The sequence below is a fragment of the Phyllostomus discolor genome, chromosome X (genome assembly GCF_004126475.2).
Source record: "Phyllostomus discolor isolate MPI-MPIP mPhyDis1 chromosome X, mPhyDis1.pri.v3, whole genome shotgun sequence".
Lineage (NCBI taxonomy): Eukaryota > Metazoa > Chordata > Mammalia > Chiroptera > Phyllostomidae > Phyllostomus > Phyllostomus discolor.
In genome coordinates this window covers 3603094-3618571 of record NC_050198.1, presented here as the reverse complement: position 1 = coordinate 3618571, position 15478 = coordinate 3603094, and the positions used below count along the sequence as shown (strand labels likewise).

At 42.2% G+C, this 15478-nt stretch overlaps 1 protein-coding gene across 4 annotated transcripts in view; it reads right to left on the bottom strand.

The window, feature by feature from the left end:
- Positions 1–15478, bottom strand: part of GLRA2 (glycine receptor alpha 2) — a 177690-nt gene that overhangs the window by 101473 nt on the left and 60739 nt on the right. For all 4 annotated transcript variants that reach the window (XM_028522962.2, XM_028522961.2, XM_036016453.1 and 1 more), the window contains one exon: positions 2759–2841. In XM_028522962.2, coding sequence (XP_028378763.1) covers positions 2759–2841 — 83 coding nt within the window. The remainder of the gene's footprint in view (positions 1–2758; positions 2842–15478) is intronic.

Here is a 15478-nt window from a genome sequence, read left to right as displayed (position 1 = left end):
ATCATCTAAAGCAGACACATGCTCATTCAGTTCAAGAGAAATTTTAATTAAATAACTGCAGGCATCATGGCAAGTACATGTTATTGGAGCCAAAGAACTTGAAGACAGCAAGCTATTTCTGAATGTTTTTTCCTGTTTAATGAGAAAATAGAATCTATCCAGTCCAGTTTCTTCTGCCTTCTTCACCAAATCTTTCTGAAGAACAAATAAGTAAACAAACATAACCTTCTGGAGACTGTCTTTACTTGAAAGAGCTCTGTGTGTGGTAATCCAATAAGACAATTCATGGTGCTAGCCTTTGTATTTCAAATGAAATACGTTCTTTTTTTCTTTTCAAAGATTTTATTTATTTATTTAGAGGGGAAGAGAGAGAGAAAGAGAAAGAGAGAAATATGAATGTGTGCTTGCTTCTCACGTGGACCCCACTGGGGACCTGACCGGCAACCCAGGCATGTGCCCTGACTGGGAATTGAACTGGTGACCCTTTGGTTTGCAGCCCGTGCTCAATCCACTGAGCTACACCAGCCAGGGCCTTTTTTTTTCTTTTCAGTGAGAATGAATTCATCACAGGCCTAAAACACATTCCCATTGCAACTTGGTCCCTCTCCTAGGGTCTATTAGCTTTGTTTTCAGGAAACTGATGTTATGGTCCCTGTGGTTACTTTAGTTACTTTAGTAAGTGGGAAGGCTAGAGGCAGGGAACCCAAGAAGTTGCAGAATATGCAAGTCAAGTATCTTCATTTGTGCTAGTGTCTTGCTAAATGGGTCTACTCATCACAATGATTCATATGAAGTAAAACATTCTCTACATGTACGGCCATATTATTACATGACTCTTGAACCAAAGTAAGATTGCTGTCAGTTTGCTAAACCAAAGTCAGTGCTTAGTCTCCAAGTTCCTGTTAGCTAGGTCATCATCTATAAACTGCTATAAAATGCTTTTGGATCTTTTTGCACTTCAGAAATGAAGGCCACTCTTCCTTCAGACCCAGTTTCCCTCTCCTCTCGCTTTGTTTGTGATATCTGAACCCTAAACTCAGAGTGAGGAGGACAAGGGGTATTATGTGAGGTTTTGATTGGCTGATACATGTTGATTAAGTTTATAGGTTCTTATAATTGTTTCCTGCCACTTAGTGACTCTCCAAATCTACCCAGAATTCAATGGCAAAGTCAACTGGAGTCTACTTTCTTCTTTCTTTGGACCATCTTTTCCATTCAAAGCCGAAAAATAATATGGAAAGCAAGGAACTACAAAGAGGACCCTGTAGAAGCATTGGCGGTCTACAGAGAGAATGGCCAACTCTCTTGCCATGCTATATGGGTACTTGGGTATCTGCAGCAAGTACTAGCATCTCATCAAGTGCCCCATATGCTTGTCTGGTGAGCTTCTTGCTGGCCACCGCAGTACTAGTCCCTGTCAGCCAGCCTGAAGACCCAGCCTGGGCAGACAGAAGAGGTAAAGAGTTGGGGAAGGAAGAGGTAATATGAGCTAGAAGAGTCTTTTCTACCCTTCACACTCAAAGTTACTGGTGAGCACATCACTGCTTCCCTGATGTTCCTACTTCTAGGTTCATCCTGCAAGTATCAACCGTGTTCGCTAATTGGGGTTTTTTAAGCCTTGAAGGGGCCTCAGATGACAGCTATGATTGCTGTTTTAGAGAGAGCGTACGTGTTGGGTTGCGGCAGGGTGAGTGTGGAGCAGTAGAGAAGACACAAAGAAGGAATCGTTATGTCAGGAAACGTGTTTTTTTTTCTTTCACTTTTTCCTCAAGCGAAGGGGCGATCGGGGAAAATAGAGTACGCAAAGTTTATTGTTAATGAGAAATTCTCATTTTATCCCTGGCAACTTCTTAAAACAAAGGCATTTCATTATGTTGTTTGTTTCCGTAGGAAGTTTCAACAGAATTCTATGGTGATTTGAAATGTTTTGTAGGAGTCCCTGTCACTGCCTCTTTTTAAATAACAGTCGATGTGTCTTTTAATAATGTATTATTTATTATTTTTCGAAATCAAGAAGTTACAAGTGTTTCCTCATTAAATCCCTTACCATGCCTGTAGGTCAGCGGGACTTATTCGTCTCTACGTTTTACAAACAGAGAAACTGACAGAACGAGCCAAAACAATTTTATGTCTCTTGCCTGGAAATCCCATTACCTTGGAGGAGTTAGCAGTCTATGGCACGTGTCAAAGATGTCAGTGGGCTAAGGAGTAAAGGGGGCAAAGTAGAGAGCATTCCTCTGCTGCCTGCACCGCGCCTTAACGTACCCACCGCCCATCTAAGGGAGGTGCCTCTCATCCCACGTCATCTCCTGCCTCAGCTTTGACTCCTCCTCTGACTCAGGTTCCTGTATCTTGGCCTCAAATCAGTTACCCCTCCATGCCAAGATTCCTTTGGGGTGATAGCCTACGTGAGCATAAGCAAGAAAGAAATGCACTTTTCTGACTAGCGAGCAATTCGTTCTAGAGCTTGAATGACTAATAAACTTAATTTTCCCAGGAGACACTTTCGTTTCAAAGAAAAGCTCATTCAATCAGGACTGGTTTTCAGGAAGGTGAGCGATTTGGCATTTCACTTGGAAAAATGGTCTATGAGGTGTGAGCCATGCACATACACTTTTGCTTGCCCTTTTATTAGGACCCTGGGAGTTGGGAAGTAGGTAGAGAATGAGACTTCTGGGTCTTTTCTCCTTCATGACACAGTACAAACCAGGTTATTGATTTAAAGGGACAGGCAGCCATTTCAATGGTGGTGACTTACAGCTCTCCAGCTGCATTGTGCAAGTCTGGACATCCATTGGAAAGTTCTTCAAGTCCATGGGACAGGATAAGGTCAGAGTGAGCCTTAGGAAAATAAAAACAAATGCATAAGTAAAGAAAGAAAGAAATCAGCAATTTTTAAATGTGTGAGGTGCCATTCTTGAGAAACGAATCAAAAATACATTTGGTATTAAAGCAAAGTAACACTGATTCAGACAATAAAATCTAAGCTCATTCAGGGCAATGCTTTTTAATTTTTCAATGCTTTTTATTTATAAAATTTACCACCATTGGTAGAATGTCCCTATAATCCCTTATGCCCTAGTTCCCATCTTCTAACCCCTGACTCTTACTTTCTCCACTAGTCGCGAGTCACAAGTTTATTCTAGAACCAACAAGAGCACTGAGAAATCACATAACCAGGACAGTGGGCTCTTACCCACACTGCTGTCCATAAGACAAACAGTATTGTTTCAGATCTATGCTTTGGACAGATGGACTTTGCTTCATTGACAGTGAAGGATGTGATAAGTGTAATTGGTTGTGCTTGAACATCGGTCCTATTTTCCTCAAATGAGTGAAAGTTAACTCCAATGTCATTTCATTTGCTAATCTATGTGGTTGGGTGAACGATATATTGCAGCATTCATTCTAGAATTTTGACACATCTGGAGCACGTAATTCTTGAGCTGAAAGAAAAGCATTTAAGGATAGTGGCTTGTATATAGTCTTCACTTCTGAGCACCCCAGAGGGCTACTATGCTCCCCCCTTTCCCTTTATCCTTGGTTTGTCTGAGCTCCCGCCAGCTCTGGTCCAGCCTTATGGAGTCGCGCTCTTGTTTGAACCACCATCTCTTGTCCACTGTTTCCTCTTTTTAGTCCTGAAGGAGATGGTGCATACCTATCACTCTTCAGTTTCTATACTTCTGAGATTCAAGAAGGAAATTAAGATTGAGAACTAGCATATCTGGGTTCCCTTCCCAGTATTGCGTCAAACTAGCTGTGTCCCCAAAGCAAGACCTTAAACTTAGTAAACATCCCTCTCTTTATCAAATGATGGGATAGGATAAAATGAGGCTTATTCTCATTTAGCTGCAACACTAGAATCCCTGTTATCCTCAAGTTCACTGCTCCCATTTCTGTCTCTTTCTCTGAAAAATCCTTTATACCCATAGGCCCCTCTGATTCGGGCATTGTAGCTGAAATGCCCCCTTGCTGGCATGCTCATTCTCACTCTCCCCTACTGGTTCTCTTCTCTTTTCTTCCTCTTTTTCATTTTATACATTCTATGTAAGCCGAGATGAAATGAAAACTAGTGGCATTTACTTTAAAGAAAGAAGAGATTTGGGGTTTAAAGTGTGATTAGACGTAAAAAAAAATCTACGCTGACCATCTTCAAACTAGTTAAAATCCAACAGTGACTGGGAAAAGCAAGACACAATACTGCAGTGTAATCTCAGTTATGTAAAAATATGTTTTCATTCTTGGAGATAAGTACAACACTGTAAGAGTAGAGATTTTTGGTTGGTAGGATGGTTCATATTTTGTTTTTCCTACTTATTTTGTATTATCTGTATGGACACATACAGGTTATTTGAAGATGTCTTTCATGTAATTAAACACATCTTCAAACAGTAGCTGAAAGGTGAAATTATAGAATTCTGTTTTATTCAGTAATCTTGTGCTACTGCTATTATAATATTTTTATCGTTATTTATTTTTTTCTATAAACATGTGATATTTCACCTTCATTTCTATATAAGTTCCCTAGCTTTTGTGGACTATTCTGAGAATACAAACATCATGTTTCTAAAGGGAAAGAATAGATTTTTCAATTCTCAACAGGTGACTTAATAACATTTTAGAAAAAATAATTTTTGTCAATCATGGACTTCATTTAGAGATAGAGATATGATATAGGTATTTAGAGTTTTTCCCAGCATACTAGACTTTATATTTTGGAAAATACAGTTTTGTTGAGATTAATGGCATGAACTCTTTTAAAATAAAAGCAGAGTAAAAGGAGCAAAATGAAAATCTTCAGTAGTCACTTTGTAAAAATCTGGTACTTTATTAAGGGATAAAAGCCTCAAAAGAATCTATGGATTTAAAATTGTTATTCACACAAGGAGAACATTTGTTTCTGTCTTTTAAAGAGGAAATATTTTCAATCCCTGGCTGGTGTAGCTCAGTGGATTGAGTGTGGCTGCAAACCAAAGGGTCACTGGTTCAATTCCCAGTGAGGGCACGTGCCTGGGTTGCGGGCCAGGTCCTCATTATGGGGTGTGCGAGAGGCAAACACATATTGATGTTTCCCTCTCTTTCTCTTTCTCTTCCCCTCTCTCTGAAAAATGAATAAAATCTTTTTTAAAAGGAGGAAATATTTTCATCAAACAAAAATATGTTCATCATACAAAAATAATCAGTGGGCATGTACAGACTTTAAGTGTATGACAACCAGAAAATCTGGAAACTTCTTATGAGAAATTAGAAAGTAATAATAGTGAACAAATACGGTTTCAAAAGCATGCAACATGGAATTCAACTGTATTTTGTTTGCTATTGGAAACAACCTAATTTTAATATTCTTAATCATGGGTTTTCTAAATGTGACTCTTCCGTGAAGTGAACCCTTCACATTTATTTAGGGAGCAGAGGCCTCACACAATCATTTCTACCTTTGAGACAGATCTGGGAATTCTTGGGACCAAACTATTACCAGCGTGGAAAACTCGACTGGGAGAACTTCCCAGCCAGCATGCAACTGTCTCTGAATTCTGTCTCAGCTGAGAACTCAGTGGGTATGCCCCTTCTTCCTTATTTCCTTTCTAATTCCCTTTCTAGACAGCTTTAGCATCGGAACCCCTTGCATGCCAATAGTTAGGAAGAAAGCGAACAGATCCATGGTTTGCCGAATCATGTCATCAGCTGAGCGCATGGGAAGCCATTGTAGAGATCCACATCAGTCCCTTCCTTCATCAGCTACAGACCCCGTGGTTTATGATGTTCAGTTACTACGCATCTGCAGGCCTAAAATGCATACTTGCCCTTTCCTTTTTCCCCCCCTTTTTCATTGGAGTTACTATGAAAGACAGTAAAATTACAAATATTGTTGTACTGTGATGACTTTTTTTTCAGTGTTCAGATGATGGTTTTTTTGATGTGTATACTTTTTTTTTGTATCTCTATCCACCCAGATCCAGATTTAGAATATCCCCATCACCACAGGACGTTCCCTTGTGCTCTCCTCCCAGTCAGGATCTTCAAAGGTAACCCCCACTGCTTTTATTTTTTTAAAGGTATTTTTTTGATTTAAAAATATTTAGGGGGAAATGAGCTTAATATTTTGTACAGGTGCAAACTGTGTCAAAGGAGACTGACGCATATGGCATCCTTTTCTCTGGATCTCCGTCTGTTTTTGGTGGGTCTCATAGAAAGTGTTTTAATTGAAGCTCAGGCTGTGTGCTGGCAGACACTGTCCACAGCATGTCAGATTTGCTCTCTCCTTTTCACCATCATCTAAAATATGAAGGTCATTGCATCTAAGGGCAGCGAGCCGAGGCTGCCCATCTTCCATTCAGTTTTTGTTAGAGAACTTATTTCCTAAAGCATTATCACATCCCCCCGCCGCCCTCACTGTCTCTGTGGCCAGCATACAAGCTCCTGTTTGCTCAAGGGAAGGAACAAAGTTTCGTTACAGAGCGGCCCTGCTTCTTTACTGAGAGTAAGAGCCTGAGCAAACATTTCGATTTTAGAGGCAAGAGAATAAAACATAGCATAGGAGTCGCACTCCCCAAATCTTACCTCCCTTCCTCACTACTCTCATTTTTTTAAGGTGTTGGCTATATGCAACTAGTTTTAAAGATTTTATTTATTTATTTTTAGAGAGGGAAGGGAGGGAGAAGGAGAGAGAGAGAGAAAAACATCAATGTGCGGTTGCTGGGGGTTATGGCCTGCAACCCAGGCATGTACCCTGGCTGGGAATCGAACCTGCGATGCTTTGGTTCGCAGCCCGCGCTCCATCCACTGAGCTATGCCAGCCAGGGCACTACTCTCACTTTTAGTCCACCTTCATACAAGCAGCTCTTGGGTTTATACCTCCCTTGAAGTGTAAATGCCCAGTAGATGCAGACAGTGTAGATGGTTTCAGTTCCTTTTAGATTTTTAAACCAAATGTTAATTTTTATATTTTTTATTTCCTTATTTGTTCTGCATTACAGTGCAAGAACCACATAGGCTGGGACTCTGTTCTTTATCATCTAAAACAGTGCCTGGCACAGAGTAAGAGGTTCCTAAATATTTTTTACTATTTTTAATGTATTTTTGAAGATTTTATTTATTTAATTTTTAGAGAGGGGGAGGAGGGAGAAAGAGATGGAGAGAAACATCAATGTGTGGTTGCCTCTCGCACACCCCCTACTGGGGACCTGGCCCACATGTGCCCTGACCAGGAATCAAACTGCCGACCCTTTGATTTGCAGGCTGGTGTTCAATCCACAGAGCCACACCAGCCAGGGCCATAAATATTTGTTGAACAAATAGATGAATCAGTGTCCTAAAGTTCTGTGGGAGAATTTCAGGCATTTATCCTGCAGAAATGGGAAAAGATAAAGCATTTAGAACAGAGGAGCCTGCTCATCAGAGCCTGTATGGTATCACCAAATTACAAGCCAGGCCAAGGAAGCCAGCAAAACTCGCCTGGCCCCTCCTGTAAGCTGCTAGCAGACCCCCACTAGAAATAAAGTGAGTCATGATGAAAAGCTAGCAAGTTTCTCCACCTGTCTTTGAGCTTCGGTCAGGTAGCTGGGTCCATGGCTAGGACTGTTTTCACGTTGCTAGAAAGAGTCAAATTCATTATCTAGCTTTTCAGCATTATGGTGATCAGAAGTGCCTTGATTCATACTGGTTCATAAGGAACTCAGTAGTGGTAGAATTGGGAGTTTATTCCCAGTGCGAGATTCTTGAGGAAAAGAAGACCATTTGAAGAGTAAAGACCATTTCAGATACAAATTTTAATGAGTGATCTGCTTGCCTAAGGCAAAGATTGCAAATGTACTATTTTAGGAGAGTTAATTCTGTTTTTTAAATATATTTTATTGATTACACTATTACACTTGTCCCATTTTCCCCCTTTATTCCTCTCTGCTCTGCACCCCCCCTCCCACCAGCATTTCCCCCCTTAGTTCACGTCCATGGGTCATACATACAAGTTCTTTGGCTTCTCCACTTCCCATACTATTCTTAACATCCCCCTGTCTATTTTGTACTTACCAATTATACTTCTTATTCCCTGTACCTTTTCCCCCATTCTCCCCCTCCCCACTGATAAGCCTCCATGCGATGTCCATTTCTGTGATGCTGTTCCTGTTCTAGTTGTTTGTTTAGTTTTTTTTTTTTAGGTTCAGTTGTTGATAGTTGTGAGTTTGCTGTCATTTTACCATTCATAGTTTTTGATCTTCTATTTCTTAGATAAGTCCCTTTAACATTTCATATAATAATGGCTTGTGATGATGAACTCCTTTAACTTGACCTTATCTGGGAAGCACTTTATCTGCCCTTCCATTCTAAATGACATCTTTGCTGGATAGAGTCATCTAGGATGTAGGTCCTTGCCTTTCATGACTTTGAATACTTCTTTCCAGACCCTTCTTGACTGCAAGGTTTCTTTTGAGAAATCAGCTGATAGTCTTATGGGCAGTCCTTTGTAGGTGACTCTGGGAGAGTGGATTCTAATGGTTACAGTAGTCTGTATTGTTTGGAAATGAAGGACAAGGGGATGCTTCTGTGTTCTTCAGGAGAAGCAAGAGACTCTCAAGTATCTTGCTATTTCTTTGTTTCAGGACCACGTTTAGGACACTATGCAGCATACTCTAAAACCTCGGCAGTTAGTGGATGTGTCAGAGGGGGTAGAACCTATGGTGTTCTTTTAGGATTAAAATACTTCATAAGGAAAAATTAAAAAGTGACGATGATATTATTAATAATCACAGTTGTCCAAGCACCTGCCATTGGTCAAGCACTCTCATTATTTTATAGTCACAGAGTACTATCACAGGAGGTAGATAGCAGTCTCACTGTTTTTGAGATAAGCAAATTGAAGAGATTAAGCCACTTTCCCTGAGTCACAAAACTAGTTACCAAAGTTAGATTTGAAACCAATTTTAACTGACATCCAAGTTCATTTATTATTTTCCACTCTGCCACATTTCCTCCTTAGTAAAAGAATCGATCACAAATGTATCATCCTCTTTTGTCTGTGAAGCCAGCAGAGCGGGTTATGGACACCTTAGTTGCCTTGGACCCCTTTTATTTTTCTTTTGGCATCCAGACTTCTCATGACGTGTCCTTTTTAAAACCCCCTCCAGCCTTCCCTGGCAGCCTCACAGAGTGGATGTATCATTGACTGTGGATCCAGGGAACTGACTGGTCGACCCAGCTTACCCATGAAGAGCTGTTCGACCTTGGCTACATCTCTGGGCCTCATTCTGCATCCACCCAAATCCCACGCTGTTCAAAATTTCTCTGGTTCTAAACTGTGAGTGAAGGTGGCCAGCTTAAAGGATTTCCTCTTATAGGTGAATTTGCAGTCTGGAATAGGATGAAAGTCTTAAGGGCAAGTTGGAATGTTTCTTTTTTTAATTGAATTGATTGGAGTGACACTAGTTAATAAAATTATACAGGTTTCAGGGCTACAATTCTATAAGCCATCATCTGTATATTGTATGGTATGTTTATCACCCCAAATCAAGTCTCCTTCCATCACATGTATCCCTCCTTTACCCTCCTCTACCTCCCCCACCTCCTTTCCCTCTGGTCATCACCACACTATTGTCTGTGTCTATGAGATTTTTTTTTTTTGCTTAATCCCTTCACATTTTCCACCCAGCCCCCCTAAGGTAGGAGCTTTCTGGCAATCTGCATATATAGGTGACATATTTATTGTCCCCATTTGGGTTTGTCCTCCAATATCCTAGGATACAATCCATTCTCTCCCCCAAAACATAAGGACAGCCTTTCTTTACAATGTAAGGCTGTTCAGTCCTCTCAGTTGTACCTTGAAATGACTGAGCCATGTGACATGCTAATGTCAGAGAGATTTCACAGGATGCATCAAGTATCTCACAAGAGTGTCATCTTAATCCATCTAGACCTTAAGTGAAATTAGCCTGGGGGCAAGTTAGAAGTCGAGTTAAAAGTGCATCATGAATATAACCCACATATGGGAAGAGGGGTGGAAGAATTAGGGATCGGTCTCCAACCTTTTTGGCACCAAGGACCAGTTTCGTGGAAGACAATTTTTCCATGGGGGTGGAGGAAAGGAACAGGAGGTGGAGCTCAGGCAGTAGTGGGAGGAGCTAAGCTTCACTCCCTGGGCCCCCCCCCCCCCCCCCCCCCCCCCCGCTCACCTCGTGCTGTGCGGCTCAGTTCCTAGCGGGCTACGGACTGGTACTGGTCAGCAGCCCTGGAGTTCAGGACCCCCGGATTGAAAGACACTACCAGGTTGACTATCTGATCAAGATGCCCTTTAACAGAGTGGGTTTTAAACTCTGGTGGACACAGTGCCATCTGAGGGGGCGAGGTAGGAATGCAGATTCCCAGGCCCTCTTGATACACAGCCCTGGTGATACTGATGCTGGGGTCCGGGAGCACATTTTAAGAAACACTGTTTCAGCATGTCTAAGGGATGCCTTTAATTACTGTCTGCATGAGCAGTTTTCAACCCTTTTCATCTCATGGCGCACACAAACTACTAAAATTCTGCAGCAAATGAAAAAATATATTTTTCACCAATCTGACAAAATAGAGGTATAATTTTGATTCATTCACACGGGATGGCTTTTGTGTTGGCTGTTGTCATTTTTTTATTTGACAATCTAAGGGAAAAGAGGTCAGTGCCCCTGACAGAATAAGTCAGGTATTGTATGTTTTAAAAATTCTTCCGGCACACCGGTTGAAAATCACTGGTCTCCGTGATAGACTAAAAGAAGAAACTCTTGAAAGGGAAATCAGAATGAGGACTGAGAAAGGGCTGTGCAATTTTTCAATAGCACTAGCATTTTCTTTGGGAAATACTACTTTCTATTCAAAACCAGGGCAAGACCATTAGGCTCAAGGAGGCTTCTGAGTACCTGGAACAGGGGTGGCGGCACAAGGGCTTGGCTAATCAAGGGCCTGTTCACAGTGGAGAGGCATGCTGGGAAAGTCGGGGCAGTGAGACCAAGCTTAGTCCGCTGGCAACCGAGAGTATGGTGGCTGGGGCCAGAAAACTGGGACAGCTACTAAGAGAGGTGAGAGGACACTTTCCACATGCCATAGACAGGACATCCAACCCGCATGCGTATTAACACCCACAAACACGCCAAGGCAGCAGTGGCACTGCTCAGGGTGGTGGCAGTGTGTCAGGGCGCTGTCTCTGGTCTCTGACTAGAAATCAGCCATGGAGAAATCCCAGGGGATGTTGGGGAGGCGGCTGCAACATGCACTGATTAACCTCAACTAAAAATGCACAAAAACTCATGGTCCTGGCCAAGGTCGAGGGCAGAACACACCGGAGGGCCAGTCCCAGCTCCTTAGTGAGGAGGCATTAGCGTTAAACAGAACTTCGCCTGACTTGTAATCTAGTACATCCATCCACTCAGCAACTTTTGGCAAGCGTTAGTTGGGCTCCGTGCACACCAGCTACTTGAAAGAACAGTTTCTCTCTTGAAACACATCATAGTCTACTATCATTGATATATTATTAATATATATCATATGTTCATATATTATCTTAATGGAATATATCTCAATACTTGTACATTTCTTTTTCAACTTTTGAAAGTTGTTCCTAAATCCCTGGTTTAATGAATCCATGCTGCTTATGTAAATCAGACACACATGAAGTGAATCAAGAAAAAGACATTTAATTAATCCCTTGGCGCCTACATAAGTGCTCACACTGATTGGGTAAGTAGATAATAGACCCTTGCAGACCTATATCCTGAGGGTGTCCTTTGGGTTTATCAGGGAAGTACGACTTCCAATAATCATCGGCTGGCCCCGAATCAAAACCCAGGGTACCCACAAAAAGATCTTGATCCACGGTGAGCAAAAGCCCAGGCAAGAAAAGCAAATGTTCGACTCATCTGAAAGCTCTGGAATTAAATGACTGCTTTGAAATCACTCATCTCATAAAGCATGGAGCAGGTCCTGCCTGCCACAGCCCTGAGCTGTTCAGCTGGCCCACGAGCAGGCACATATGGGGCAGCCCGTGGGAAGGCATCCACATAAGTAAAGGTTGAAAATCCATGCTGTGTAAATTATGAGGAGTTTCAGAAAGATCCCAGTGCATCAAACACCTGTCAACTGTTAGCTGCATATATAAAAACATATATATACATATGATTAACTAAAAGCTCCCATGCCTATTAAGATGCAAATCTAGGGAGAGAATTGTGTTTCAAGTGCTGTTAGTCATTTCCTCCTTTGTGTATATGAGTGAATAGATTTCTGCATTCCCTACTGATATCCCCAAGGGCGGACTGATACTGAGAGGAGCAAACAGGAGGATGGAAAACAGGGTTCAGAACAGTGTGGCAGTGACACCAGAGATAAATGATTTGTTCCCATCTTGTCCAGGGCTGAACCTAAACCGCAGGCTGGTCCTAAGCTGTATGATTAGACTCTGTCCTCTTCATTAATTCCGAATAAGAAAGTGTAAGGCCTTGTTTTGCCCCGCCGACCTTGGGGGTTTGGAGGAGACTGGCAGCACTGCTTGCCGACTCATCAGCTGTTCTACTCTTCTCCCCCAACTGAAATGCCAGGGAGTGACTGGGAAGGTCCCTGTTTACCAAACATTATGAAGGCACTGCAGAAAATCCCCCCCGCACGGAGCAATACTAGCTGAGAAGGACAAAAATACAATATCTCCTCCCATCTGTGCCTGGTTTCTTCAGAAAACGTGCACCCATATGGTTGGCCCATGCTAATTAAGTCCAAATATGGATAGGATTCAACTTGGAGCACAACTGATAAGTCTGCAGCTATGACTTTTCCAAATGCTTCGGTAGTCCCTGAACGAAAACGTTTTGAAAGTGTTGAATGGGAGGGAGCTACATTGAACACCACAGGAACACAGGGGTCGAATTATCACAGATTCAAATGACCCATACTGCCCAAATTTTAGTTACATCTTAAATTTCGAAGTCATTTTACTTCTAGTATTATTTATACAGCCAAACATCTGTGAAACTAAAATGCTGTTAGCCTGCACATTAAAATAATGAGGCCTGATTTGTGCATCCCATGGGCACTATGTGTTTAAGTCCACAGATATTTAATGGCGGCCTGGAGGTAAAGGAAGAGAGAAAGGCCCCGTGTAGCAGTTTTCTTAACATTTTGTTTGGGATTGCTTTACTCTTGGTGAAACAGAAAGAGAACAAGCACTCGTACACCAGAAATGTGGTTTTAAGGAAACTAAACCACCTTTGTGTCTGCTGGCAGGGGAGAGGAAGATTGTGTTACTTTGCTGGCATTTTGCTCCATGAAGACTTCCACTGTGGTAACTGGCAGAGTTGGTGGCCACGTTTCCGGTCGCAAAGGTTGGAGAGAGAACAGAGTGCTAGCCGGATGGTAGGCTGGTCCATCCTTGATTAGATAATGCACTGAAACTAGGCACAGTGCCTCAGTGTACTCTTACCAAGCAGCTAAAGTAGAGGCCCAAAACATTATCTGAAAGATGATGCAACTATCATTTCCGTTATGAGCTACATGCCTCCCAAAGGGAGGAAACCCAAGGCCAGGCAACCCATCCGCTTGGGACTAAGCAGGGAAGGCGAGTGGAGCCTGAGTGTAACGGGCACCAAATAAGTGTCCACACGTGTGGGTTAGGAGGAACAGGGAGACCTATGTCCCCCACTTCCCTGCCCCCTTTATCCCAAGCCCAGGGAATTACAGCCTTCACCAAACATTTAGAATACATCTGGAACTGAGAATAAGTGCAGATTGAAGCAAGGTTAAGGGACTTCTCATGGTCACTTAGTAAGACTAGATTTGAACCCAGCTCTTCCTAAACCTCGGAGCTGACATCCGCTGCTCTCTCTAGCGTTTTGGCTTTAACCTCCCAGCTCACTTAGTGCTTTCCATCCTTCATCTAACGGCTCGTGTTTGCAGACATAGCCCTATTAAGATGAAACGTCAAATAAAGCATTTGTTCTCTTGTCCTTTGAAAGGGATGATGGATCAGACTTGGGATGGGCTGTCTCTGAGTGTGTGTCATGTGTGGAACTTCCTACAATTATGTATGTCCTTAATTGTCTTTCAGTGACTGTCCGGTGATAAATCTACCTTCTTCAGAACAGATGCCGGTTTGTAATTTTAAATGCCAAACGCAAGGGATAGCTGAGCTTTGAGGATGGACAACTGGTTTTTTTCCATTTTAAAGTGGAGCACCTTTCCTTTGGGTTGTGTGCTGTGAGAATGTGCTAAAGTTAATTCATGTGTCTCATAAGAGCCACGGTGATGCTATGCGTGTTTATTTTGAGATTAATGCCATCCAGGGCGCCTTTCAAAGGCAGCACCATGGACCAGGGAGAAGCCTATGTCAACATAAGTTGAGCAGGCTCACCAGGACCTCTGAATTTTCTTTGGCTTCCTGCCACAAGAAATTTCAGGTAACGATTAATAGCAGATTAGCCCTTCAACTCTGCTGGCTCAACTCTGCCGTGTGATTTCCATTAGCCTACATATCCAAGTAATAATTGTCCTAGCAATCCACTTTTGTATAACTGTCTAAAAGTATATAAACCTATAATTCATGAGCACATTCTAAAATAATATCTCCTAGTTGCTACTGCTGATTGAATCATAGGGTATGAATGATCTAATTTGAGATGAGGAAATTTCCGCATAGGGAGTTCGGTATTCAGTACTTGTCATTGTGTGAACTATATATTGAATGCTAGGCTGCCTCTTAACTACAGGTAGTCCAGTCTTCTCTGTCCCACTCCAAAATCAGGTTCCTCTCCTCAGGAGCTGGATATTCAGTTTGGGAGAGGAAGGGTCAAAGACCCTAAACTAGTTTGAGATAGGTACCTTAAATTTATTGTTGACACTATTACACGTGTGCCCATTTTCCCCTTTGCCCGCCTCCACCAGCCCTTAACCCCGTCTTCCCTCAGGCCATCACCACGCTGATGTCTGTGTATATATGTTCTGTGGCTAATCCCTTCAACCTTCTCTCATTCAGTCTCCCCCCGCACCTCCCCTCTGACAGCTGTCAATCTGTTCCATGTGTCCATGCCTCTGTTTCAATTTTGTTCATCAATTTATTTTGTTCATTAGATTTGCCATATAAGTGAGGTCATATGCTATTTGCCTTTCACTGACTGGCTTATTTTACTTAGCATCATAATGTCTAGGCACCTTAAATTTAAAACCTCTCCTTGCTGACTCCCAAGATCCAAGGGACACGAGGGTCCTGCTTTTATTTCCTCATTCAGAAGGAATTTTGTGGTTTGGGAAGGAGGAAGTCATTTTGAGTAACACACTTATGATAGAGCTAGAAGGAGCCCCAGACTTCATCTGATCTGGTTCAAACTCATTTTATAGATAAAGAAACCGAGACTCAGAATGATAAGCTGATGTGGTTAGAGGGGCTGTTCGAGAAGCCTGGAGGGTACAGTAAATGATATAAGTGTGGAGCTCCTGATGCCCTGAGCTACCTTCTCGATATTCTGTCCTT